At 48.3% G+C, this 27,832-nt stretch overlaps 2 protein-coding genes across 13 annotated transcripts in view; one reads left to right on the plus strand and one right to left on the minus strand.

The window, feature by feature from the left end:
- CPT1C (carnitine palmitoyltransferase 1C) overlaps window positions 1–10,682 on the plus strand; it is a 69,971-nt gene extending 59,289 nt beyond the window's left edge. Inside the window, exon 17 of the mRNA XM_083582799.1 lies at window positions 10,637–10,682. Coding sequence (XP_083438925.1) covers window positions 10,637–10,667 — 31 coding nt within the window. The 3' untranslated portion in view covers window positions 10,668–10,682. The remainder of the gene's footprint in view (window positions 1–10,636) is intronic.
- TSKS (testis specific serine kinase substrate) lies at window positions 186–26,438 on the minus strand. Of its 12 annotated transcripts, none has more exons than XM_083583038.1 (11): window positions 26,090–26,438; window positions 24,148–24,385; window positions 19,761–19,856; window positions 16,111–16,194; window positions 10,046–10,129; window positions 8,021–8,346; window positions 7,736–7,921; window positions 6,126–6,284; window positions 4,530–4,665; window positions 1,654–1,778; window positions 186–384 (listed from the first exon to the last, which is right to left on the minus strand). In XM_083583038.1, exons 1-11 carry the CDS (start codon window positions 26,284–26,286, stop codon window positions 210–212), a joined length of 1,806 nt encoding a protein of 601 aa, XP_083439164.1. In that variant the 5' UTR covers window positions 26,287–26,438; the 3' UTR covers window positions 186–209. The 12 variants fall into 12 exon arrangements, with proteins under 12 accessions (XP_083439164.1, XP_083439160.1, XP_083439171.1 ...); XM_083583034.1 differs by having other exon boundaries at window positions 19,761–19,859; XM_083583045.1 differs by having other exon boundaries at window positions 1,650–1,778; window positions 19,761–19,859.
- Between the last annotated feature and the right edge of the window lie 1,394 nt (window positions 26,439–27,832).

Genomic DNA, 27,832 nt, shown 5'->3' on the forward strand with positions numbered 1-27,832 from the left:
TTCTGCTTGACAGCAAATGATCAAATCATAAAGACGCACTGAATTCCACCCGTAAATTCTACAGCCGGTTCCTCGGCTGGCTCCCTCCAGGCTCGGCAGTGGAGCAAATACAAAAGAGGTCCTCTCTCTGGTCCTTCCCCTGGAGCCCCCCCCCCCCCGGCTTCCAAACGGACGAGGTAGACAGCTTTTAAGTCACAGCCATCTCTCTTTTATTGGGGGTCACGGTTTAATTCGGAAGGGCAGGAGTTCCGCTTGGCGAGGCTTACAGAGGAAGTGGCGGAGGCCGCTGGGGACTGGGGCCCTCCCTCCTGGGAGACCAGGGACAGCTGCGAGTGGAGGGAACTCAGCTTGTTCTGGAGGTAATCCAGGGCAGTGGCCTTATCCCTGCAAGAAAGGAGAAGGAGAAGCATTTCAGACGGCTGCTTAGGGTTATAGACCCATAACCTGCCATTCTGTGTGTGTCCCCCGCCACCGGATCCCGGCTGATAGGCAGCCTTACTAACCAGTACCCCATCATGAGCTGTTTGGGTCCCTCCTGCCCCACCAGTTGAGCCTGTCATTTAACCGCAACCATGCATGAGTTTTGATGTGCACTGGTGCAGGGAGCCTGAACTCTCCTGCTCAGCCCTTCCCTTAGCTGAGCAGCAAAACAAACTGCAGAGTGGCTGGCTTTTACCATCACATCCGAACCGGCACTTGCGGCTTGCTTTTATCTCTAAACAAACCACAACCCGAAATCGAGGTTTGCTTTTCAGTATCCCAGCAGCGGTTTCTTTGGTGAGAAGGAACCACAAGCGCTGACTCAGGTGGCCACTCTGTGGTTTGGCTTTCCCAACTCAGCTGATGGGAAGAGCAGAGTGGGAGAGAGAGCGTCCCACACATTGAAAGCACTCGACCCCAAAGAATCCTGGGAACTGTAGCTGGGAACCGTCGCCCTGTGAGGAGTAAACGACAGCTCCCAGGATTCTGTGCGAGCATCCGTGCACTTTAAATTTTGAGTGGGTGTGACCTATGTGGAAAGCTAAGCATTATCTTAAACAACCACCACCCAAGTTAGGTTTGGCTGCATGCAGATTTAATTTATCATTAAGTAAAACTCATTTGGTTAGTTGGTTAAAATGTCTTCAATCAGCTGATAGCCCTAATTAATGCATTTACCCTTGGATGATGATGATGATGATGATTTATTTATTTATACCCCGCCTATCTGGCTGGGTTTCCCCAGCCACTCTGGGCAGCTCCCAAAAGAATATTATAAAAAACTATATAACATCAAACATTAAACACTTCCTGAAACAGGACTGCCTTCAGATGTCTTCTGAAATAAGTTAGTTGTTTATTTCCTTGACATCTGATGGGAGGGCATTCCACAGGGTGGGCACCACTACCAAGAAGGCCCTCTGCCTGGTTCCCTGTAACCCTGCTTCTTGCAGTGAGGGAACCGCCCTTGGAGCTGGACTGAACAATGTCCAGACTGAACAAGGGGGGGGGGGAGATGCTCCTTCAGGAATACTGGGCTGAGACACCTTGATCATGGTGGAGGTGGAATTTTGCAAGGGTTTGGCTCCAGGGTCAGGGAGTTCCATGGGCCTGTAGAATGTGCAAGGCAGAGCAGGCACCATCTGTAGAGCTTCCCCCTCCTTGCTTACTCACTCCGTGGCGATCTTGGCCCGCTCCAGATAGTTCTTGGCTCTCAGGGCATCATCCTGGGCCAGGCGTACATTCGAACTCAGGGCATTTGCTCGTGCGCGAGTGTCCACAGCCGTGTGTTCCAGATCCTGCCTCCCAGTGACCAGAGCAATTGGAGAGGGGTAAAAGAGAGAGAGAGAGAGAAGGAAGGACTACAGAGCCATCACCCAACCAGGGTAGAGGCAAGCCAGCAATTTAGGGCTGCCAGCAGTCACCACCAACTACAGCTGTCGATTTGGCAAGCCATACCAGCTTGCTATGCTTTGGCTGTTAGGAGATGGTGATAGGACAGGGGTCCACTTGGAAACGGCAGAGGTATTTCAGTAGGAAGTTTACTGAGCCTCTTGTGTCCCTGCACGTTTCTGTGGCGTCCCCTGGTGGCTGTGCATGATCCTAAAGCAATGGGATGCCAGCTGAGGATGAGAAAACCAGGTGCACAGGGCCAGAAGATACTGCAAGGTAGCAGCTGATATGTCAAAAGGTTGCCGATCAAGATAATTCGGTATCAAAAGATGCAGCTGCCAGCCACAGCTAGGGACTGCTGGTCTGGCAAGCTCTGCCACCTGTCTCATTCGGCCATAAACGAGGGGCACAAGTAAGTTTGGTATTTGCTGCAAAAGACATTTTGCATGTCCCGTATTGGTTTTTTCAGCAGCCAGGTATGTGCTGCTGAGAATGTGAGCCCAGGCGCCGCCTCCCAGGGCAGATACTAGCTTGTGTTGAGCGCCGAACGCATGGCTCAGGTTATTTTAAGGAAGGCTGTGTGGGCCTGCTTCCTTCAAGGGGGCTAGCAGCATGGGCGAGAGGCAACCATGGCAACCACAGAGGCCTCCATCTCTGGTGCAGCCGGGATAATGCGCTGCAGCTGAAAAGGAGCCGCGTGAAAAAGCTGTGCTTGGGGGATTGGGAACCCCAAAAGGCACTAGGTAAAGGGTAAAGGGACCCCTGACCATTAGGTCCAGTCGTGACCGACTCTGGGGTTGCGGCGCTCATCTTGCTTTATTGGCGGAGGGAGCCAGCATACAGCTTCCAGGTCATGTGGCCAGCATGACTATGCCGCTTCTGGTGAACCAGAGCAGCGCACAGAAACGCCGTTTACCTTCCCGCCAGAACAGTACCTATTTATTTACTTGCACTTCGACGTGCTTTCGAACTGCTAGGTTGGCAGGAGCTGGGACTGAGCAACGGGAGCTCACCCGTCGTGGGGATTCAAACCTTCTGATCGGCAAGTCCTAGGCTCTGTGGTTTAACCCACAGCGCCACCTGTGTCCCTAATAAAGGCACTAATAAGGGCTAAAACGAAACACTGTTCTTTAAAACTGGTGGCAAAGCCACAGGCGACAGGTGCCCCCAGAAATGATTTTGGTGGCCACCTAAGAACTACCCCCACCCCACCTCTTCACCCCCCAAAAAAACCCCCTTGCATTCTATTTTTTTTATTTTAAAAACCACTTCCTTTTTTATTGCCCCTATACATCTCCCACTGTGATGTCAGAGGCTTTTTTTTAAAGGCCCCTCAGTTCGCCTCCCTCTGTTGTAAAAATTGTTTAAATATTTTTATACCGACTGCTTCCATAGGTACCCAATGGCACACCTTGCTATACAGGTCTATTGTGAAGTCCCAGTAGGGCTTCCTACCAGGTAAGTAAGAATCAGGCTGCAGCCTCGATGCATTTGTTTGATGCTTGGAGCCACCTTGTAAAAGATCTGGCTGGAAAGTTGAGCTGCTAAATGCCACTTTCTGATTGTCAAGGCTGAGGGAGAATTTAGCACCTCCCCAATTCAAGTCCTACAGGCAGGGGGTGGCTGGCCTGTGACCCTCCAGCAATTGCACAAAAAGGTACAACTCCCCATTGGCTTCAGCCAGCGCAGCCAGTGGGCGAGGATGAAGGGAGACAGTAGCTTAGCATCACCCAGAAGGCAACAGGCTAGCCACTGTGCCACCAGTGCTTGGCAATTTCACTGCCTTGACACCTATTGCTGGAAGGGAAAAACGCTCTCTCCCTTTAGGCTTGCTGGGGATGATGGGAGTTATAGTCCAAAATTACAGAGGGCAGAGCTACATTTCTCTTTGTTTCAGGCACCCATTGTTCAACTTCCAGAACAAGGTGCAACTGCTGAGAGTATACATACACAAACACACCCTTCTGTAAAGAGACCCCTGTTTTGCTTTCCAGAAAACCTGAAGCTTGCACACAGAAAGAAGGGTATATGGCCAGGGAATGAAACATTTCCGAAATATAAATGTAAATTCATCTCACACACCCCAAACCCTGGAATTTTAAGAGGTGAGAAGTCGATAACTTTTCCTTTGTTTTAATCCCCACCCCTTTCCCCTGCTAGAAGGAATATCCTTTTTTAAAGATGTAAGGCCACTATTATTTCTATGGAAACCAGAGAAAAACGAGAAAGAGAGCGATGCAGCGGAGGAGGCAGTCGCCCAGTAAGTGGCTACAGGAAAAGCAGTAGCCCTACAGGCTATGAGAGCAGGCCCAGCCCTGGAGGAGATGGCCTTTTTCACAGGCAGGTGGCCTGGGTTCAATCGCGAGCTCTTGTTAGTTCAGGGCATCCCAGGTAAATCAGAATGGGGAGAAAACCTTTTTGCCCAGAGACCTTGGAGAGCTGCTGTCCGCCAGAGTTGACAATACTAGGCTCGTATGTAAAGCAGCTTTCTGGGGAGTGAGCCCACCACAGAGGGGGGAGGGATCTACCTGAGCCCAGATCTCTGGAGGTCCAGGGCCATCTTATCTGGCCCCAGGGCAGAAGAATGCTCCAGCAAGGCTGCACTCTGGAATCTTTTTATTGGGGGTGGGGTGGGGGGTGCAGAGGGATCACGGTACCATTATCTTCTTCTGCAAGCGCTGGCAGCTGGGGCATGGGCCCGGGGGGACCGCCCTCTGCTTCAGCTCTTCCAGGACGGGCGCCATGGCATGCTCGACCATCTGTCTCAGCGCGTCCGTGTTCACAAAGCTGTAGCTGTGGCCGGGAGAGAAAAGATGGAGCAGGGTTCATGCAAGGACAAGAGGTCGGGAGCCCCTTCCCTTCTCCTATCCTGCGCTCCCTGAAGGATCTCTGCCTGCTTAGGTTAAAAAAGGGGGGGGGGAGGCAGTCATGGCCACAGATCTAGATGGCTTTAAAAGATGGTTAAGACAAACTGCATGGTGGTGGCTATCGACATCTACCAGCCAAGATGGTTGGAGACTTCAACGCTTCTGAAAACCAGTTATGGACTCATAGAATCGTAGAATTGAAAGGGACCCTGAGGATCGTCTATAGCCCAACGCCCTGCAATGCAGGAATATGCAGATGTCCCATATGGGGAATCGAACCTGCAACCTTGGCGTTATCAGCACCACGCTCTAGCCCACTGAGCTATGCAGGCTGATTAGATGGGTACAGGCCCACTCAGGGAGGATAAGGTTGTGGCGGCTATAGATTGCCTTTGGATATCAGTCGCAACTCTGTTTAGGGAAGTTTTTAATGATTGATGTTTTAATGTATTTTTAATATCTGTTGGAAGCCGCCCAGAGTGGCTGGGGAAACCCAGCCAGAAGGGCAGGGTACAAATAATAAAGTATTATTATTATTATTATTATTATTATTATTATTATTATTATTATTATTGCTGGGAACAGCAAATGGGGAGAGTGCTGTTGTGCTGCGGTCCTGATTGCAACCTTCCCACCGCCATCTGTTTAGCCACTGCATTGTGGCTGCAGGACTGGGCGGTCCACTGGTCTGATCTAGCAAAGCTCTTCCTATCTCTAGAACAGACCAGGAAAATAATCAGCCGCTTAAGGCACAGTGGTTTGGTCTCTTCTTAATACTTCCAAACATACATACCAATACCAGGAAGACTGGAGGTTTGTTGGTTCATTATTTTTGTGAAGAAACGGAAGTAAGTATCCAAATCTTAACACCTGATTTTGCAGGAAACTGCCAAGACTGCTCTGAAGCTCTGGTGGCAGCCAGTTCTAACATGAGCCTGCATGCTTGTGTACTATATTGCCCCCTTCTCTTCCGTGAATTTCCAGTGATCTTGTGATATTGAGTGTGTTTGTGGCCCTGCTGTTACGCTGCTCCAACGTATAACATGCGTGTGCAGGGATTTCTAAATGGTGAGAGTCTGCCACCGCTATATCATTTGAACCAGCGGTTCTCAACCTGCGGGTCCCCAGATGTTGTTGGACTACAACTCCCATCATCCCTGAGCTCTGGCCTTGCTAGCTAGGGGTGATGGGAGTTGTAGTTCAATAACATCCAGGGACCCACAGGTTGAGAAAGGCTGATGAACGGTCTTGGAGCCCTTCCACCAATGTGCTGTGCCCAGCCTCCTGCCCACACTTATCCCAGGTTCGGCATCCTTGCTCCTGGCTCGGCTTTCATTCCCCCATCCTGACCCCCCATCCACCCTTGTGTGTCTCTGAAGCCGGCACCTGGAACATCTGGCACAGCTAGCAGGGTGCCTGTCGGGTGTCTCCAGGGGCTTGAGTGCTGAGAGGTGCCTTGACACATCCTCCATGAGCGACTTCACTTGCCACAGGCCATCCAGGTCAGCGCGGAGCTGGGTGAGAGACACAGACGTCCGCTTGGCCCTGGAACAGGAAGATAGGGGAAAACCGGTGATATTTTAGGGAGCAGGCTAGCAGGCGGGGCCCATGACTTACATCATAGGAGCCTACACAACACAAAACACTGTTGCTGCTGTATGTTGGTTTTATTTTATTTGTTTTTTATCTTATATTTTGGGACGCGGGTGGCGCTGTGGGTTAAACCACAGAGCCTAGGACTTGACGATCAGAAGGTCGGCGGTTCGAATCCCCGTGAGCTCCTGTTGCTCGGTCCCTGCTCCTGCCAACCTAGCAGTTCAAAAGCACGTCAAAGTGCAAGTAGATAAATAGGTACTGTTCTGGCGGGAAGCTAAACGGCGTTTCCGTGCACTGCTCTGGTTCGCCAGAAGTGGCTTAGTCATGCTGGCCACATGACCCGGAAGCTGTACGCTGGCTCCCTCGGCCGATAAAGCGAGATGAGCGCCGCAACCCCAGAGTCGACCATGACTGGACCTAATGGTCAGGGGTCCCTTTACCTTTACCTTATATTTTGGAAATGTATGTCCAGTTTTTTCCCCTTGAATTTTTTCTGGGGCCCCCAAGAGAGTGGGGCCCTAAGCTATAGCTTGTTTAGCTTATACATAAATCCGGCACTGACTGTACTCCCTTGTGGACCAGCATCCAGGAATCACATCCCCGTGGTGAGGAAGGGCCAGAGACCCTAGCCCAGAGGTCAGCAACCTTTTTCAGCCCTGGGCCGGTCCAACGTCCCTCAGACCATGTGGTGGGCCGGATTATATTTTGGGGGGGGGAATGAATGAATTCCTGTACCCCACAAATAACTCAGAGATGCATTTTAAATAAGAGGACACATTCTACTCATGTAAAAGTACCAGGCAGGCCTCACATATAACCCAGAGATGCATTTTAAATAAAAGGACACATTCTACTCATGTAAAAATACCAGGCAGGCCTCACAAATAACCCAGAGATGCATTTTAAATAAAAGGACACATTCTACTCATGTAAAAATACCAGGCAGGTCTTGAAATAACCCAGAGATGCATTTTAAATAAAAGGACACATTCTACTCATGTAAAAATGCGCTGATTCCTGGACCGTTCGTGGGCCAGATTTAGAAGGCGATTGGGCCGGATCCGGCCCCTGGGCCTTAGGTTGCCTACCCCTGCCCTAGTGGGTGGAGTAACGGTCACCTTGATACATGAGGCAACATTCCAGCCACACAAACAACATGTAGGCAGCTACGTGCCTGTTCCCGTCTCCATTTGGGCATTACCAACAATTCAAAGGCACTTCTTAGCTGGCCAAAGGACTTGGGAAGGGCTAACGAGGAGTGGGGTCCAAGGAGAGTGGGATCCTAGCCCAGGGAGAGTCATGAGGGCCAGAGAGAGAACCTCAGAGGGCCACCTTTTGTCCCGTGGGCCAGAGGTCCTTTGAGAAAGGGGGCCTTGATTTGGCTCGGGAACGACACGTACGTGGCAGAGACCTCATCCAGCTCCTCCCGCAGCATCCTGAGCGCCTGGCCGTGTTCCAGGTGTGTCCTCTCCCACTGGGGAAGAACCCCCTCCAAGCGTACTCCCAGCTGGGCCAGCAACCGCAGCACCTCCTTTTGGGTCAGCCCATCCCGCTGAGACCTCCCGGACAGCTCCAGCACGCATTTCCTAAAACGTGGGAAACGAGAAGAAAAAAAGATAGCCGTGTTGGGAGGCAGGGAGGGCTCTCTCGAACGAGGTGCCCCCTTCCCCGCTCCTGCTCGATACCTGATCTCTTCCACGCATGCCAAGGTGGCGGCTGTGTTTAGCTTTCCATCGGCGCCCCCCTCATCCCCTGGCCCTGCTCGTGGCTGCCCGCTTTCCAGCGCCCCTCGCAGGCTGTTGATGGATGCCAGGATGGCGGCGGTGGCCCGCTGCAGGTCACCCTCCTCCAGGCTGGGGCCTCTCAGGGGTGAGGCTGCTGCGCTGCCCACCAAGTCAAGGAGCTGCTTGGAGACCCCGGACGCCATTCGCTGCTCCAGCTCCTGCCACTCTCGCTCCTGCCGACCGAGATCCTCTGCTTGCACCTGCCGCTGTAAGAAACGCAGCTTCTCCTAAATGGAGGCCGCGTTTGGGGAACAGGGAGGAAATGATGCTCGTTTGTTGCTTGGTTCATTTATTCATTTGTTTAAAATTTGACCTTTTCCTGTTAGGCAAAGATCATAAGACGACCCGGATGGTTGCCAGATTCTGTGTACAGATCTGTAGGCGCAGACCATCCCACACCCAAACTAGTTCGTTAAGAAAATCCCCAAACTCGGTTCCATGGGTGACTCTGGGTCATCTCTCTGCAGTAGCTTATCTTAAAGTTCAAGTGTCTATACACATATCGCATTTATAATCTTAAAATTTATTGTTGTACATTGTTTTAAATGTTTGTTTCCCTTCTGGGATTGTACCCCCAGGTGTGTTTTATAAGCTGGTCTCTGACCGTAATAAATTATCAATCCATTCATTTGTTAGTTTGCAAGTAAATAAAATTCATGTGTAATACGGTTGCCATATGTCCAGAATTTCCCGGACATAGCCGGTATTCGGCCCTCTTAAGCAGAGTCTGGGCTGAAATTGCTGGAACGATTGGGCAACCACTTTGGGCAAAAAAAAACAACAACCCCTCAACAACTTTGGCTAAAACACACACACACACACACACACACAAAAAAAAACACTCAATAACTTTTGTGTCCAGATTTTCACTTTTTGAAATATGGCAACCTTAATGTATAATAATAATAAATAATTCAATTTATATACTGCCCTTTAGCAAAAGATCCCAAGAGGGTGTACAACATTAAAAACACATCACAGAACGTGAGTGATAAAAGCATAATAAAAAGCATATTGACAGACAGCCTAATAAAAAAATAGTTATCCTCCGCCACCCCCACCCCACACTTCCACAGACCATAGATTATTTATTAGCCATAGGCCTGGGTAAAGACGAATGTTTTTGCCTGGTACCTAAAGACATGAAATGACGGCGCCAGGCAAAACTCTTTGGGGGAGAGCATTCCACAGTCAGGGAGCCACCACAGAAAAGGCCCGTTCTCTTGTTGCCACCCTCTGAACCTCTGACATAGAAAAGGGCCTCAAGCAACTTCTTCATTAATAATAATAATAATAATAAATTTTATTTATATCCCGCCCTCCCCAGCCGAAGCCGGGCTCAGGGCGGCTAACAACAATCAAATAATCAAACAATCAAATAATCCAACATTCTAAAAATATTTCATTATAAAAATTAATTAAAATCAAGTTGATGGCAACCATTAAGCAAAATTCTGTGCAGGTTGCCAGAGGAGGGAGTCAGGCTGCGCCCTGACCAAAGGCCTGGTGGAACAACTCTGTCTTGCAGGCCCTGCGGAAAGATGTCAGGTCCCGCAGGGCCCTAGTCTCTTGTGACAGAGCGTTCCACCAGATTGGAGCCGCAGCCGAGAAGGCCCTGGCTCTAGTTGAGGCCAGCCTAACCTCTCTGAGGCCTGGGACCTTCAGGATGTTTTTATCTGCAGACCGTAGGTTTCTCTGTGGGGCATACCAGGAGAGGTGGTCCCGTAGGTACGAGGGGGGGTTTGCCTCTATGAGCCTCCTTGTATTTTTTTCCCTTAATAAAAAACTAATTGCATGTTCGCCTCGCGTCTCCCTCTCTGACCTGTGAATCCTGTTGGCCCTGTGACACACATATAGGCAATTTTTATGAGCATGGCATGCAAAATTGCAGCAGTTTATTCTAGGACCTCCTGGCATCCCCCTCACCTCCAGCAGCACCGAGTTCTTCTTGAGCACGTTGGTCTTGATTTCAGCATCCTCTACTGATTTTGAGACCTTCCGGCAGCTCTCCTAGGGGAGAAGATCGCAAGAGATTCAAACACATGAAAGGGAACAGAGTGAGCTAACATGATTCTTTATTCAGTGCGGAGAATAAGGCTCGACTAAATGTTCCTTTGGGGTCGCCTCCAAGCCTGTGACCTTAAGCTGTAAGATGCAATGCCTGCAGAAAAGAGGACTGCTGAAATGTTCACACTGGTTTCTCTGTTGAAGAAATGGCCCTTGTCAGTCAGGTCTGCTGAGTATCTGCTTTGTTACGTAAGTTGGGGCAAAAGCATCACTGCCACAGAAAAAGAGTAGCTGGAGACACTTTGGAAAGGTGAGCTGAAAGGAGCATGGATTTCTCTCTCCCCTGCCCCTCAGCAGCTGGAGATTATGGACTCAGGTACATTAGTAAAGAAACAACGACTTGAATGTGCTATAAATATGAAACACCAGAGGGAACCAGAGAGCAGGAAAAATTTTATATGTGATTTTCCATAGGGCTTTTTTCTCTTTTGTTATAATGATCTAATTCAGGGGTAAAGGTAAAGGGACCCCTGACCATTAGGTCCAGTCGTGGCCAACTCTGGGGTTGCGGCGCTCATCTCGCTTTATTGGCCGAGAAGCCAGCGTACAGCTTTTGGGTCATGTGACCAGCATGACTAAGCCGCTTCTGGCGAACCAGAGCAGCGCATGGAAACGCCGTTTACCTTCCCGCCAGAGCGGGACCTATTTATCTACTTGCACTTTGACGTGCTTTCAAACTGCTAGGTTGGCAGGAGCAGGGACCGAGCAACGGGAGCTCACCTCGTTGTAGGGATTCGAACCGCCGACCTTCTGATTGACAAGTCCTAGGCTCTGTGGTTTAACCCACAGCGCCACCTGCGTCCCTTTAATTCAGGGGTAGTAAACCTTTTTATACCTACCACTCACTAACGCATCTTTCTTGGTGGTAAAATTTCCTTACTGCCCACCAGTGCTCGATGGAAGGAGGATTCAGCTTGTGCCGTAGAACCCCCTACCACCCACCTGGAATCCTGAAACCCTCAATAGTGGGCGGTAGGGACCCGGTTGACAACCTCTGATCTAATTTCTGACATATTTACAGTAGTACCTCGGGTTACAAACACCTTGGGTTACAAACACTTTGGGTTACAGACTCCGCTAACCCGGAAGTAGTACCTCGGGTTAAGAACTTTGCCCCAGGATGAGAACAGAAATCGTGGGTGGGCGGTGCAGCAACATCGGGAGGCCCCATTAGCTAAAGTGGTACCTCAGGTTAAGAACGGTTTCAGGTTAACAACAGATCTCTGGAACGAATTAACCTGAAGCGTCTGTAACCCGAGGTATAGTCAAAACACAATGGGTTCAATGGTGGATGGGACTGCGGAAGTATCTTTTCCCAGGCACCCACCAGTTTCTGCCCCCTTTTTATTTATTTTTATTTTTTATTTGCCAAGCTGAACGCATGCAAGCTAAATGTGTATAAATTGTGGGCTTACTGTACATCAATACTGCATATATCAAGAAAACGGAATCAACTAATTCGTTAATCGTATATACTAATAATTACGAAGCCTACGCATTTTATCTAGCTAAGTCTGCATTAAAAAAAACCCGGCACGTTATACAAAGAGAACAATAATTCAATCAATCTGTGCACCATTTATCCAGAATGACTGGTCTGGATGACACAGGCAATCAAATCAACTGCCTTCAAGCCAGATATCTGAGGGATGATTTGCGTGGCAGGAGCTACCCTGTTCTCCTGGCCTGGACAATGTCGCCTCCTTTGTTGCTGGAGAGGAACTGGTCTTCATCAAGAGCTGGAAAGCCAGAATGCCATTGACATCATCAACAAGTTGCTGCTCTTCTGCATAAAAGGAACTATATCTCTGACTTCGAAACTCTGGCGATTGAGAGTAAGTGGAGGCAGGCATAGCAAATTCTCTTCTTCCCTTCTGAGTTTTGCAAGGGCAGCACTCAGACTAAGGAGAAAGAAGCTGAAAGGAAGTGCCATTTCTTAAACTGGTTGTAAGTAAGTAAGCAGGCAGGGCATGGGCTGCCTGAAGCAGTGTTAGAAACTCAGGTATACAGTGGTACCTTGGTTCTCAAACTTAATCCGTTCCGGAAGTCCGTTCCAAAACCAAAGCGTTCCAAAACCAAAGCGTGCTTTCCCATAGAAAGTACAGTGGTACCTCGGGTTACATACGCTTCAGGTTACACACTCCGCTAACCCAGAAATAGTGCTTCAGGTTAAGAACTTTGCTTCAGGATGAGAACAGAAATTGGGCTCTGGCGGCACGGTGGCAGCAGGAGGCCCCATTAAGTAAAGTGCTTCAGGTTAAGAACAGTTTCAGGTTAAGAACGGACCTCCGGAACGAATTAAGTACTTAACGCGAGGTACCACTGTAATGCAAAATGGATGAATCCATTCCAGATTTTTAAAAACAACCCCTAAAACAGCAATTTAACATTGATTTTACTATCTAACGAGACCAGCAGCTGAACTGGGTTCCACACAGTCACAAAAAAACACACAGACTGTTAAAAAACCTGGCCACACCACACCCAATAATTCACTCAATATCATTCCATCTCCGTATGTTCTTATTTAGATTAATTCTAGAATAATACCAATTAAAATACAAGAAGTAGCACAGAGCACAATAAAGTGCAGTGAAATGGCATTACAATAACAAAGCGGAATACATTACGATATAATAAAAATGTGATTATTAACCATCATTATCCCACTAATTATTTTTAAAAATAGTTTGAATGAATGGTACCCATTAATATCTACTCCATGTTAGTTTGTTTTGTTTTGTTAGCAGCATGTTGATTCCCCTGAAAATCTGCATTAAAAGAAGGGGATTTTTCCATTTGTCCTGGGCCTCTGGCAGTACTCCCGTTGCCATGGAAACAAACACAAACTGCCTTGAGGCTCTCCCGCCAACTCATTCAGACGGATGTCATTCTGAAATCTAGCTTGTTGTGTAATCCTTGCCGATTCGGCAGAGCCAAAAGAATTAAGTCCATACGCACCCCACCCCCTCCCTCAACTTACAAGTCCCCACCAATTGGAATAAAACAGGAACGTTACTTCCATATTTACATTCTTTCAGACCATCTTGCTAAATGCATGACAAAAGCAAAGAGCACATGGGCGTAGCCAGGATTTTTGTTAGGGGGTGCAGGACTTTGGGGAGTGGGGAAGAACCGATGGGATTCGTCAGTTAGTTCAGTATTTCTGTTGTTTTACTTGATGGGGCGGGGGCAGCAACCCCTTGACTATGCCCATGGAAAAGCATCATTTTCCAGCTTCATTTGAAAATTCTAATGGAAGGCAAAATCGAAGCACTCTAGCCGCCGTTTACCAATGCCTGTCTTTATTTCCTTGTTAAGTAAACTATGATCTTGCAAGGCGGGTTTTAATGAGAGGATGAAAGGGGAGGTCAGAACAGCTCTTGGGCACTTTACTCATTATTGATTATTGTAACTCACTCTACGTGAGGCTGCCCTCGAGACTGACCCAGAAACTCTAGCGGGTGCAGAATGCCGCAGCAAGACTCCTTACAGGGTCTTTGCCGCCGGATCACATTCACCCGGTGCTATACCGGTTGCACTGGCTCCCGATGGAGTACAGGATCAGGTTTAAGGTGCTGGTTTTAACCTTTAAAGCCCTACACGGCCTAGGACCCTCGTACCTACGGGACCGCCTCTCCTGGTATGTCCCACGGAGGACCTTAGGGTCCTCAAATAAAAACATCTTGGAGATCCTGGGCCACAGGGAGGTTAGGCTGGCCTCAACCAGAGCCAGGGCTTTTTCGGCCAATCTGGTGGAATGCTCTGTCACAAGAGACTAGGGCCCTGCGGGACTTGACATCTTTCTGCAGGGCCTGCAAGACAGCTGTTCCACCAGGCCTTTGGCCAGGGCACAGTTTCACCTCCTCCCTCCTTCTGTAATCCTCATAGAACTCTAGCCCAATGGTTGCCATTGATAAACGTTCAAGGAATTGTAGCTTAAAAAGATTCGAAACATCAAAGCACATTTCTATGCAAGACAAAGCTAACGTTTCGGGAGCACATATAAGATTGGTGAACTGTTAAGTTGTGGGTGAACATATCAAGACGACACAGTGATTCTTCAAACAGCTCTTGTTTATTCACTGACCCAGAACAGAACTGAACTGAAGGGTTCAGCCAGCCTGCTTATATAGCGCTCCACTACAACGCAACAGTAACAACATTCTGTAACTATCCAATCACTGAACGTCACTTTCAATTCCTTATTTGTATATGTGGACCTGAGTGAAAACTATCTACAGTATCCCCCTGCTGGCCCAGGGTGAGAACTTCAGTACATAACATGAACGTCGTTAGATCGTAAGTACAGACGTGATAGGGGTTTGTAAAAATTAGATGTAGTGTAGAAAAAATAGATGCAGACCTCTACAATTTGGGGACCTCCAATGAATCTGATCAGCAGTAGGTTCAAGACAGACTGCAGTGCATAATTATTATATGGAACTCACTGCCACAAGGTGTGGCAACAGGCACAGCTTTAACAGGGAAGTAGCTTTAAACAGCTTTAAAAGGGAAGTAGACAAATTCACAGCAAATTGGTAAGTCAGTGGCGTTGTTCAGAGGCAATGTATTCCCAATACATTGTATTGTACAATGTATCCCCAAAATTCTGGCTGTTGTGGGGGCAACAGTAGGAAAGGGCTGTTGCCTTCCATAGCAGTTTGTGGACTTCCCAAAGGGGCATCTGGTTTGCCACTTTGAGAAGCAAAATGCTGGACTAGGCAGACCTTTGGTGTCTCTTTTCACGTTCTTTGTTCAGCCTTTCTTAGTAAAGATATCGCCACTTTTGAGCAGAAATGCTTGCTTGGGTTTGCCTGGCACAGCTGATTCCCACCCAACAACCCCGAACACGAGGTCCCTTCTGTTACAGGAATTCTAAGGTCTTAAATATAGAATAAATGTTGGTAATTGCACATACATAAGTATATAAACTACATGTCTAAAATAGTACAGGTGAGCAACCCAAAAGCCATCTTAGCTCTCCTAGAGACTCTCAATATTTCCTCTGCCTCCTTAATTCCCTCTTGCCTGAGAACAGGTAGGCAGATAGCAATCAGGGGAAGTTCCTGAAGGAATTCCTCTCCTATATCTATGAACCTCCTTTGTATCTTAATTGTCATTGTTTGCCCAGATGCTCTACATTGAGGGATGTCTGACAGGCTCTTACCAAATGCTAATGTTTGGATATCACACCTTGACCTGCCTGAGCCACAGCAACCCCACCTTATATGTGATGTAATTTCTGACTGTTGGTAGAAGGGACTGTCCTTCGCAAAAATGCAAACCCTTAAAAAGAGATGTTTCTTCTTGGTTCGGGGTCTCTCTTGCCTCCTTGCCAGGAGGGGAGGGAACGCTGCTGCAACACAAAAATAAAGATCTGCCTTGCCTTCACTGGATGCAGGGGCATAGGTGGGGGCGGTTTGCCCCGGGTGTCATCCCTGAGGGGTGTGTGACTAAATCCCCCCCAGGCAGATCGCGGTCGCGCCAATCGGCCCCCTGGGCGGATCACCACTGCACCAATCGCCCCCCTGGGCAGATCGCCCTGCCCCCAGGTCAGTGGCGTAGCGTGGGTTGTCAGCACCCAGGGCAAGGCAAGTAATTTGCGCCCCCTAGCCCGTGGATTTGCGCCCCCTAACCCTAACCCCCAGATGTTGCGCCCGGTGCGGCTGGCCCCCCCTGCACTCCCCACACTATGCCACTGCCCCGGGTGCACGGCTTGTGCGCCACTCCGGGTGCCCAAGCGGCTAGTCCCACCGCTGACCGGATCCTGCCTCCATCCATTCACCTCTGACCGATCATGGACTTAGGGGACTCCGTCCCTTGGGCAGTTGGGCAGCAAAAGCCAACCACCCCTATTTTTTCTATGTCACTTCCAACTCTACGATGATTCTATGTCTTGAGCCGGCTAACACATCCCTCACCTTGAGGTGGGTGCAGTACTCTTCCAGGTCCTCAGCCTCCTGCCTGCGCCGCTCCAGGTTTTCGCACAGCACTGTGCACTCACTCTGCACACAGAGCAGAAGGGGAACGGCTGAGAAGGCGGAGAGGGTGTTCTCGACGTGCAAGAGGTGGCCTTGTCCCTGCAAAGAAGCAGCCCCCACCTCTCTCCCTTTCCAGCAGCCTTGAGGCCAAATAATAATAATAATAATAATAATTTTTTATTTATACCCCGCCCATCTGGCTGAGTTTCCCCAGCCACTCTGGGTGGCTTCCAATCGAGTGTTAAAAACAATACAGCATTAAATATTAAAAACTTCTCTAAATCACTCCAGCACAGGGTTTCTCAAGCAGTGGCAGGCCTCAGCGCCACCACACACCCAGTTGCCTCCTCTGGCCATGTTGCTTGGACCAAGGCTAGATTTGCTGCTTACTAAAATAAACTCCTTGCATGCCAATTAAAGAGGTTCAGGAGATTGAGAAGTTACGACGGAGGTGGATTTCAGGGCGCTGAACAACGGCGTGGGGAGAGTACCAAATGTTGGCGTTGCTGAAATTTAAAAGCCCCACGTCTGCCACTGTGGGGCGGAGGAGAGATGAAAATGGGAGGGTCTTGCTCCTCTGAGGGGAAAGGACCAGAGGAAATGTTGAAGGAAATTAGAAAGGCAGAGAGAAGGTTGATATTTTTCGGTAATAGCAACAGCTGGGGAAATAAACGAATAGAATAAAAGGAGCAAGAGGTGAAACATAAAAGGGGCAGGGAGGAGGAATGAACCTTTGGTTTGCAAAGGTACAAATCAAATGTGAAAGGGAAGGGGGAGCAGAAATAACAATAGATGAGTAAAATTACTTGGGTGAGGCATGGTGGTGGGGAGGGAAAATATAAAATGAATTGCCTGCCCTACATAGAGCCTCTGGGTCAGCAAATTCTGCCTAAAATGGGGAGGCTAAGACATGTTACTTCTAGAGCCAAGGCCTGTACTTTGTTTGAGGAAAGCTGAACTGTGGAGCTCCTTGCCACAAGGAAATTGCTTGGGGGCGGGGGGGGGGACATTTCCGAAGAATTACGTATTTTTTGCTCTATAAGACGCACCAGACCACAAGACGCACCTAATTTTTGGAGGAGGAAAACAAGAAAAAAAATATCCTGAATCTCAGAAGCCAGAACAACAAGAGGGATCACTGCGCAGCGAAAGCAGCAATCCCTCTTGCTGTTCTGACTTCTGGGATAGCTGCGCAGCCTGCATTCGCCCCATAAGACGCACACACATTTCCCCTTACTTTTTAGGAGGGAAAAAAGTGAGTCTTATAGAGCAAAAAATATGGTAGGTATCAATAGAAAATGATGTCAGTGGTTGCCAGCTGCTTATTCCATATGTCATCCTTAACTGCTACCATTTTGTGACTGGTTCTGCCCCTGCACTTCAGTTTTGTGCCTCAGTTATTTTTTAGCTCTCTCAAGTGGGCTGCAAGGGAAGACATTTTGATAAACCCCTGTTCCATCTTCCCTTTATATAGAAGCTCTACTGGTGACAGAAGAGCTTGCTATTTTTTGTGTATTCTTTCAGGCTAAACAATACAGAACTACCATGTGTCCCCACCCTCATATGAAACAGGCAAACACAAGACACATGAATTCGTAAAACAGTTGAAATTCAGTCATGTTCTTATCAAAATCCCCAAATTAGAATCCACACCTTTTCCCATTTTTTTTCCACCACTGATTCCTGTGACAGAATTCTTAAAGATACAGAACCCCCAAGTTTGGATGTCAGGGAAGCAATTTTAATTTTTAGAAGGCATCTTAATGCTTATGATACTTGAAGAATCCTGGGCATCACAACCCCGCTTCAACACACATACATTTCTGGTTCACACATAAAGTTAAGCTATGGTTAATGTTAACCATAGTTCAAAAACCATAGTTAAATATGAGGTGACTGACAGCCATTCAGTTAAACCTTGGGTTTATTACATCTTTTCCCTATTAATGGAAACAAAAGCCAAGTCTTCACATGCAGCTCTGTAATTATGGGGCGCTGACAGCCCCTTAACCACAGCTAAGGAGAATGTCTGAGTTTACACACAATGCTAAACTATGGTTAATATGAATTAAAGTTTATAAACAAGCTTCAAGTCCTGGTTAGCAAGTTACCTTTAACCATGGTTAATAAACTGGGGTGGGTTCACACACAACACTAAGCCATGGTTGATAAACCGCAGCTTTACAAACCATGGACTAGTATAACGTGCAAATCAGGCTGCTATCACAAGAGGGTGGGGCATCGTTACCAAGTCAACGGCCTAGAAATGCTTCTGATGTGAAAAGGATGAAGGTACTGAGGTGGATATATATATGCCTAGCTCACTGGTTCTTAAACTGTGGTCCTGGTATCTGAAGAAGTGTGCATGCACACGAAAGCTCATACCAAGAACTAACTTAGTTGGTCTTTAAGGTGCTACTGGAAGGAAAAAATTTTTTTTGTTTTGACTATGGCAGACCAACATGGCTACCTATCTGTATGTGGTCCTGGTGTATCTTTAGCCAACAAAAACAGTAAAGGGAAAGGCTGAAGAGCCAAAGTACATTAAAAATACACCGTAGGCCGAAGGGGCAAGTCACTTTAAACATAAAAATGAAAAACAGCTTGACTCTTCAGCAGTAAAAGCAGCTGCGGTGTAAAGTTCACTGGAAACACCAGTGGCGGGCTGTTCTCCTTGGGTGTGCATAGAGTTTTGCTGGACTGTAACTGAGGTGCCAAGTTGCGCCCAATATTGAGTGGGCCAGGTTGTGCGTGTGATGTCATGTATGATATGACATTTCGGGAGGAGCCAGGGGACAGAGCCGAATGCAGCGATGATGATGATGATGATGATGATGATGATGATAATGATAATGATAATAATAATTTATTATTTGTACCCCACCCATCTGACTGGGTTTCCCCAGCCACTCTGGGTGGCTTCCAACAAAGATTAAAAATACATTAAATGTATGATGATGATCATGATTATAAACTGCTTTCCACAGTAGAAGGAGGAGCCAGCCAGCCACTGAAGCTGCACTCAGCTCTACACCTGGCCTCCTCTGCTCCCTGACAGTAGAGAACACTGAGAGGGGACCCCCCAAAAAATTATGGGGGGGGATAAAAATGCTTGGCTCCCCGAACTGTGACCACATGTGTCAGGCACAGCAGCGGATAGTGAATTCAGAAGCCTTTTGGGTCCCCTCCCACAGGACAGAAGCTAGCAAAATGCAGTCATCACAGAAACTTGACACCCCATCATGGTCCTTCAGTCCCATCCTAACTACAAACAAATTAGAGGGAGTCTCACAAAAACTCTCCAAAACTACTTCAAGGAAAACGATGTAGACAATATAACAACCCCGCTCCTGTGGGATGCAATGAAAGCGGTCACCAGAGGAGCTTGCATAAAAGAGAAGGCATTCCTTCATAAACAAACCTCCTCAAAAATTAGCAAAACAGAACAAGGAGCCTTTAAAAGAGCCAAGTTAAAGAACCAGTGATCTAGCGGTCCATGGCTGCGTGAGATGAACAGGGCAAGCTTGGGGTGGTGTTAGCTGGTGTGGCCTGTGGTGGAACTGGCGCTGGGAGGGGGACAGTCTCCAGACCTGCAGGTTCTGAACATGGCGGTTGACCTTGGACGTCCTCTCCTTGAGGCTGGTGATGGAGTCCTTGGCTCGCAATAGGCCGCTATTGCTCACTACCTGCTGGGGGAGAGCGTAAGAAGGGGGTGGGTCAGGTGAATAGTCCAGCTTAACTCCTGACCTCTCCACACTTCCTGGGCATTTATTTCAACTCGAGGGCTTTACGAAGCCGGTGAGCGCCTGAAGGCAGATGCCACCACCAACCACAGGGAGGCTGAATGCTCCCAAGGCGGCAAGGGCACAATTCATGCACAGTGATGAATTTCCTGGTGTCGCAATTAAATGGGAGAAAGCGAGGGGCAGTTATTCAGGGCGAAGCCAGTGGAACGAGGAGACTGGGGCAGTTCAAAAGGTTTGCAACCCCAGGTGACAGAAGCAAGAGACCCCAGGAAACGGCCCTTGCCAAAGAAGGAATCCAAGGGAGGGAGATCAGTTGCCAGAGGGAATATTATCCTCACAGAATTTGCTAAATAACACTCGGACATTTAATTATATACTAAAGGCAAGGCTTTTAAAAACATGCTTAAGGGTAACCGTTGCAGAATTGGGGGAAGGGCGGCAGGGTTCTTGCTCAGAGCAAGGTAATTCAGAATCACACACACAAGCACAGCCCTACATCTAAGAGAATACGGCACAGCCTGAATTTGCAAGTTTGGATTGACCACACCCCTAACATAGAGCGCGAGCTGGACTCCAACTCCCATCAGCCCCAGCCAGCATGGCCTGAGGTCAGGGAGGATGGGAGTGGTAGGCCAGCGATAGCCACACCTCTGACCTTCCACTTGTCCATGTTCAACCCAGTCCCAAAGCCGTCGGACACAAGAAGCACACATTTCCAGAGTAGTCAACTTTTTCCTAACCCCATGCCACGAACAACAGGACATACAGAAATTTGGAAGATGCAGTGTGGGGTGGGTTGTTTGGTTTTTTGGGAACAAATATTTTTTTAAAAAATTACAAAAAAACTACACCTGCTACATTTTTACCTGTTAGTGAAGGCACAAGAGAAGAGCGACAACAACCTTTTTTTCAAATACGTGCCCTGATTAGATTTACAAGGAATATATGACATCCCAAATAACACCACTGCACATATATGAATTAGTAACCAGTGAAGTTATGATTAAACTACATTTTATCAGTTGATACTAGATACGCTGTGGGTTGAACCACAGAGCCTAGGGCTTGCCGATCAGAAGGTTGGCGGTTCAAACCCCCGCAATGGGGTGAGCTCCCGTTGCTTGGTCCCTGCTCCTGCCAACCTAGCAGTTCGAAAGCACCTCAAAGTGCAAGTAGATAAATAGGTACCGCTCCAGCCGGAAGGTAAACGGTGTTTCCATGTGATGCTCTGGTTCACCAGAAGCGGCTTAGTCATGCTGGCCACATGACCCAGAAGCTGTACGCCGGCTCCCTCAGCCAGTAAAGCGAGATGAGCGCTGCAACCCCAGAGTCGGTCACGACTGGACCTAATGGGGTCCCTTTACCTTTACCTTTACTAGGAAGTGAGGGTGACATGCCAGTCCAAGCCCTTCCTTAGTTCTATGGATATTCATGCACCATTAAGCCAGGCGTGGTTTTTACATTTTGCCTGAATTCAACCAATGTGTCTCAAGCTTTCCAAAAGTGGTTATTCTATGCATATGGGGCATGTGTGTGAGTCTATTTTTTTAATACCAGAGGACTGCATGGGTAGAGAGAGGCTACCCGTCTCATCTCCTGCCTTCGCCTACTGAAGGATGTAGGATAAATTCAATTCAGTTCGCAGTTAAAGGCGAACTTCCCAAATTCGAACTTTCCAAAACAATATGCGAACTGAAACAGCCGTCCTTTGAAATTAGCAGTTTTCTGAATTTTGCAATGCAGGTCTCCCCAGCCAAGTTACATGGACAAAAAATGCATACATGTATTAGGGCAAAGTGAACATTAAAATTATTATTATTTATTAAATTTGTATACCGCCCTTCCTCCATAGATCTCAAGGTGGTTCACAATGCCTATACTGGTGAAAAATAGCATACAAAAATGCACCGTATTGGGGGAAATTGCTTTGCAAAAAAACAACATGTAATATTAGGAGAAATTTGCACTAAAAATGCTCAAGAATTTTCACGAGGACTTTTATTATTATTGCAAACTGATGTGGAAATGTAGAGAACTCAAATTAAGGTGAAAAAATGGACAGATCTGTCCAGCCCTGCCTTTCCACACTGCCTTGCCTGAAAAGCCCTTTGCTCCAAGTCCAGCTCTCCTACTTGAAATTAGCTAGGCAGAGAAGAAAACTGATTTTTTATATAAGTAAAAAAACACACACACACAAACAATTGGCGCAATGCAATCAGGTAGTGGTAGAAGGACTCAGCTCCCTCAGCCCCCCACACTCATTTTTATGTAAGGGGTAAACCAGCTACCCTTCTGACCTTATGTGTGAATGCTTCAGATGCATGCAGAAATATGTGTGGCTGCTCCGACACCTCTGATCTGGGTTCAGGGTCACCAATAGACTATTATTATTCTAAACCAAAGTTCCGAGTTGCTTAAGCTCACTACTAACCAAACGCCAGCCCTGACGTAAAGGCACTGGAGTATTTCCCAAATAGCTGGAAGAAGATGCCTATGTTGACGCCTGGAGCTGAAATCTACAGCAGGCGTAGGCAAACTCTGGCCCTCCAGATGTTTGGGACTACAACTCCCATCATCCCTAGCTAACAGGACCAGTGGTCAGGGATGATGGGAACTGTAGTTCCGAACATCTGGAGGGCCGGAGTTTGCCTTTGCCTGATCTACAGCCTCTGAGTTATGTGACCCACAACAGTCCACACCCACAGGAGGGGAAGCTCCACATTATGCACCCGGCTGCAGCCTCTGACCAAGGTGCATTACAGAAACAACACCACCCTGAAGTGGCGTCAGTGAAGGGTTCTGCGTCTGCCTGACGTTTATTCAGAGTAGCTTCTGCTCAGGTTTAAAAACCTGGCCTTGCGTGGCAAGGGTGGCCCTGTGCCCTGCTTTACAGAGGACGGCGTCCTCTGTTTGAAGGGCTGTGTGGTCCAAGTCTGGTTTAACAACAAAGAACGTGATACTGATAATGCCAAGGTTGCAGGTTGGATCCCCTTACGGGACAGCCGCATATTCCTGCATCGCAGGGGGTTGGACTAGATGATCCTCAGGGTCCCTTCCAACTCTACAATTCTATGATTCTATAAAGGGAGAGCAACAGGGACCTCAAAGTTGCCCATCAACAGCCTGTGCTTGCCTAGCAAGATCGAGCAGGAACACAATCTCCCCCAGGTCACAGTCTTTCCCACTATGGTGAGATGCATTGCATCTAAATTATGCCACTTATTCGTAAACTAATGCATATAGATGACCTTGTGCAATTATTTATGCCTGTCTGTGGGGTGGGCGGGTTGGTGACACACCTCCCTTTTAGGGTGATGCATAAACAGCCCACCCTATGCCTGGTTGTTGCAACTGAACTTCAGCTCAAATTTTCAGGCAGTACCAACCCCCATCCATTTGCAGCCCTCTAGTAGTTCCCAGAGTGGGCCGCCCCACCTGCTATGGGGCAGTGAGATTACCAGGGAGAGGCAAGAGGGTGGCAGAGAGATGCAAACAACTATCAGATTTTGAAAAGCTGTCGATCAATTTCACTGAATGAATTAAACTAAACGGTTTTCACTGGGTTTTGAATAAGTGTGCAATTAAGTGTTTTGAATTTTATTCCTTAGCGGATTGTGCAAACCGTTATGCTTTTTTATAGGGTGATGTATGGGGCACTAAGGGACGCGGGTGGTGCTGTGGGTTAAACCACAGAGCCTAGGGCTTGCTGATCGGAAGGTCGGCGGTTCAAATCCCCACAATGGGGTGAGCTCCCGTTGCTCGGTCCCTGCTCCTGCCAACCTAGCAGTTCGAAAGCACCTCAAAGTGCAAGTAGATAAATAGGTACCGCTCTGGCGGGAAGGTAAACGGTGTTTCCCTGCTCTGGATCGCCAGAAGCGACTTAGTCATGCTGGCCACATGTCCCGGAAGCTGTACACCAGCTCCCTCGGCCAGTAAAGCGATATGAGCGCCGCAACCCCACAGTCGGTCACGACTGGACCTAATGGGGTCCCTTTACCTTTACGGGGCACTGGGGATGAGTTCAGGGAACCAAAGGGCGACTTCCCAAAATGGTTTGGGAACCGCTTGCTCTGTGGTTTGTATGGTTTGGGAGCAACTTATCCAGGCTGGGCTATGGATCTGAAATGTATGACCAGGCCTGGAAAGGGCGAGAGTCTCTGTTTGGGAAGAGTGTGGTTTCCTTGGCTGCCCTCACAACGGAACAATGCATCTTTAGAACTGCTCTCCTTACCTGTTGGCTGGAGGTGTCGTCTTCATCCTCGGACCACGCTGACTTGATGGGGAGCAAAGGATCCCTTCTTTCACCACCTGCTCCTCCCGGAGGACCCCCGTCATCTGTGGATTCATTCTCAGTGGTGGTGGAGTCATCGCGCTCCCCGTCCGTTAGGTTCAGGAGTGAAACATTGGTACAGGCGGAGGAACGCTTCAAGTTGAGGTTGGGGTTTTCATTGGTCACGGTGGGCTCAACCCTGAGGTGTGTGTGTGGGGAGAAAAAGGCAAACACATACATTAGCCAAGATGACACCCCATGGCGATCACTTTCAGATTTCAGAGAAGAAAAGTTTGGATTTGATATCCTGCTTTATCACTACTCAAAGCGGCTAACATTCGCCTTTCCCTTCCTCCCCCACAACAAACACTCTGTGAGGTGAGTGGGGCTGAGAGACTTCAGAGAAGTGTGACTGGCCCAAGGTCACCCAGCAGCTGCATGTGGAAGAGCAGAGACGCGAACCCGGTTCACCAGATTACGAGTCTACCGCTCTTAACCACTACACCACACTGGCTCTCAGAGAAGCACCTGTGTTCATCTGGTGCAGCAAAAAGGGACTCGCAGAACCTCGGAGGCTAACAGATTTATTGTGGCATCAGTTGTAAGGGGGGGTCAGAGAGAAGGGGGTCATTTTCTAAGAGAAGGGTGCTCTTGGCCAGTCACAATTTGGTCTCTCAAGACTACAGTTTCCAAGTTCTAACTCCTTTTCTGAGCCAAATACCTAAAGAAAGCAAGCAGAAATCCTAGGTCTTGAGAGGAAGGCATCAGGTAGGTTAAAGGGGGCGGGCAGACACAAAACCAGGGTTCCTGGGTTCTCAGTGACAACAACTCTCTTGAGCACATCTTTGCCTGGCAGTTCAGTGCAGTTCAGCTAAAGATGTTCCTTTCTAAGAACCATACTTGCTTGAGGCGTGGGCTGGCTAAGAGCAAAGAGGACAGAGGAACAGGCTTGAGGTGGCTCAGCGAGAACTGAGGTGGCTAGAGCAAGGTTTTCTGGGACTGGGAAATCTCCGATTCCATGGGAAGGGCTCAGGGGGCACAGGGTACTGGAGCAGGGATGTCTGGGTCCCTGAGTTTTCAGAGAAGGGAAGATTTCTAGCATCTTATCTTTGTTGAAAGATCAGGAGTCAGACCACACTAATTCTGGTGTGGCACACTCATCCACCCAGCTTTCTAGAGCTGTAGACAAAACCCCTTGCACAGGAATGTGGGAAAATGCCTTTAGGGCCTCTCTAGACTCTAGGTGGGTTCGGGTGGTCATTCTGCAACATGTCATCGATGCAATAATAAGCACATTAGTGGAGGATTTGAACCAGGCTATTCACACACCCTTCCGCTTTTATTAGTTCTGCGAAGCTTCTGAAGTTTTATTGCATTATTGGCGTCTGGAAGGGAACGCTTGTGCTATAGCACGACAACCCCACCGTGCCGATACTTTGCGGTATGAAAAATTACAGGTTTTCAGCAGGAAGTTGCAGCACATGAACTGATTGGGAACGAAGCAGCATGGCCACCCCAAAACTTCTGCAGGCGCAAAGCGAGTTGAAAGGGGAACCGAACTGATACACTATCAGGAGCATGAAGTGTCATGAGTCTGCACAATAAAATGGATGTCTGGAGGGAACCTTAAGGCTGCTTCCCCATCTAGCCCAGGACTGCCTACACCAGGGTGGGGGAAGCTCTGGCCCTCTAAATGATGCTGAATTACAACTCCCATCATCCCTGGCCACCGGCCATGCTTGCTTGGGCAGCTGGGAGCTGTAGTTTGGCCACATCTCGTGCAGGGTCGCCAGTGGAGAAGGGTCTTCCCCACTAACAACCTACTTAGAGATGCGCTCCACCACTGATCTCCAATCCCTCCCAACAGATTCCAGCATGCCCCGAGTAGTGCATTGAACTCCACCTCCACCCCTTCCCTTCCCAGGGCTCCCACCCATGGAAAGAGACGGCTTTCTTCTTTTTGGGGAAGCCCTTCAGGCTGCTCGACTTCCCCAGCTGCTCCTTGCTGCCCTGAGCCCGGCTCTCCGTCCCCGTCGATGTGTCTCCAGCTTCATTGATTTCCTTGGACTGCCAGATGGTCTTCACCACAATGTTGGCCATTCCTGGGTTGGGTATGGATTATCTGGTTCAAGCGCGGATTTCCTTTCCTGTGCCACGACAGGGAACATCTACTGCCTCCAAGCCAACCGGCACTCCAGGGAGGGCGGGGGCCTCCCAGCTGCTCCCCATGACCTCACAACAGTTGCCGTGGCGCCCATGATCACATGACCCCACCTTCCTATCTTTGCCCTGCGCCGCCAACGTTCTGTGATGTCAGTGCTGTCGCCATGGAAAAGAAGAACCTGGTGCTCTCGATTAGTTTTTCGGACTTCAGCTCCCATCAGCCCCGGCCCGCACAACCAATCATGAGGGGCGATGGGAGTGGTAGTCCAAAACATCTGGAGGGCACTAAGGCCCTATCTGCACTATACATTTAAAGCAGTATCATACCACTTTAAATATGCATGGCTTCCCCCAAAGAATTCTGGGAGCTGTAGTTTGTTAAGGGTGCTGTGAGTTGTTAGGAGACCTGCTGTTCCCTCACAGAATTAAAATATCCCAGTTGCTTTAATAATCAATATTATTGACAACTCTCAAAACTTTTAACAAGCTAAAGTTCCCAAGAACTGTTTCTCTGCTCTGGTTTGATCTCCATCTTTTTCCCTTCTGAATTTTCAAGATCTCACTTTGTTTTTCGAGTGAAGGGAGTTTGTGTTTCCTTCAGGCTGTACAAATAATTCTCTGTCTTTATATATTTGGCAGATTAATTTTTTTTGTTACCTCTTTGAAAGGTACAAGAGCAGAACAAAACTGCAGCTGCAGACAAGCCTTTCATTTGCTGATTTAGGATTTTTACTAAATTGCTTGGTGTCAGGATTTGTCTGCCTAGTAGGCCGAACCAAAACACAGAGAAGAACCTACTTGCCGCTGCAATAGGAGTCATGGCATAGGCTGCTTCTGGAAACAAGCCTGAAGGATTTTTCCCCTGAAAGTTTATTACCTGTGAGGCAAGGAAGGAGACTTCACATTGCAGCTGGGCAAAACGTTATGTGTGTACACTAGAGAAGACAAGCAAGACTCATAAGTGTCAATGAGGCAGCTATAGTACAGTGAGTGGTACCTCGGGTTAAGAACTTAATTCATTCTGGAGGTCCGTTCTTAACCTGAAACTGTTCTTAACCTGAAGCACCACTTTAGCTAATGGGGCCTCCTGCTGCCGCCGCACCGCCAGAGCACGATTTCTGTTCTCATCCTGAAGCAAAGTTCTTAACCTGAAGCACTATTTCTGGGTAAGCGGAGTCTGTAACCTGAAGTGTATGTAACCTGAAGCGTATGTAACCTGAGGTACCACTGTAATTAAAAGCAGGATTAGATAAAATAATGGAGTCTAGGGCTGCGTATACACTATGCATTTAAAGCATATTTCCCCTCCACAAAATACCCTGGGAACCACAGTTTGTTAAGGGTACTGGGCTGAAGCTCTGTGAGTTTCTAGGATTCTTGTTTTTGGAGGGATGTGCTTTAAATGTGAAGTATTCACCCAGCCTAGTTCCCCCATCAGTCAGAACAGCAAGAAATGGAATCTGCGTTTTCAGAGTCTGATCAC

Source organism: Podarcis filfolensis (genome assembly GCF_964270895.1).
Source record: "Podarcis filfolensis genome assembly, chromosome: 13".
NCBI lineage: Eukaryota > Metazoa > Chordata > Lepidosauria > Squamata > Lacertidae > Podarcis > Podarcis filfolensis.

Excerpts from the sequence above, each read along its gene's own strand:
- TSKS (XM_083583034.1), bottom strand. The coding sequence starts at position 26,286 with ATGGCCAACATTGTGGTGAAGACCATCTGGCAGTCCAAGGAAATCAAT. Across the intron at positions 16,195-19,760 it reads GCCATGTTCAGAACCTGCAG|AGTGAGTGCACAGTGCTGTG; the intron begins GTCTGGAGACTG and ends CTCTGTGTGCAG. Across the intron at positions 6,285-7,735 it reads CTGGATGAGGTCTCTGCCAC|GGCCAAGCGGACGTCTGTGT; the intron begins GTACGTGTCGTT and ends TTCCTGTTCCAG.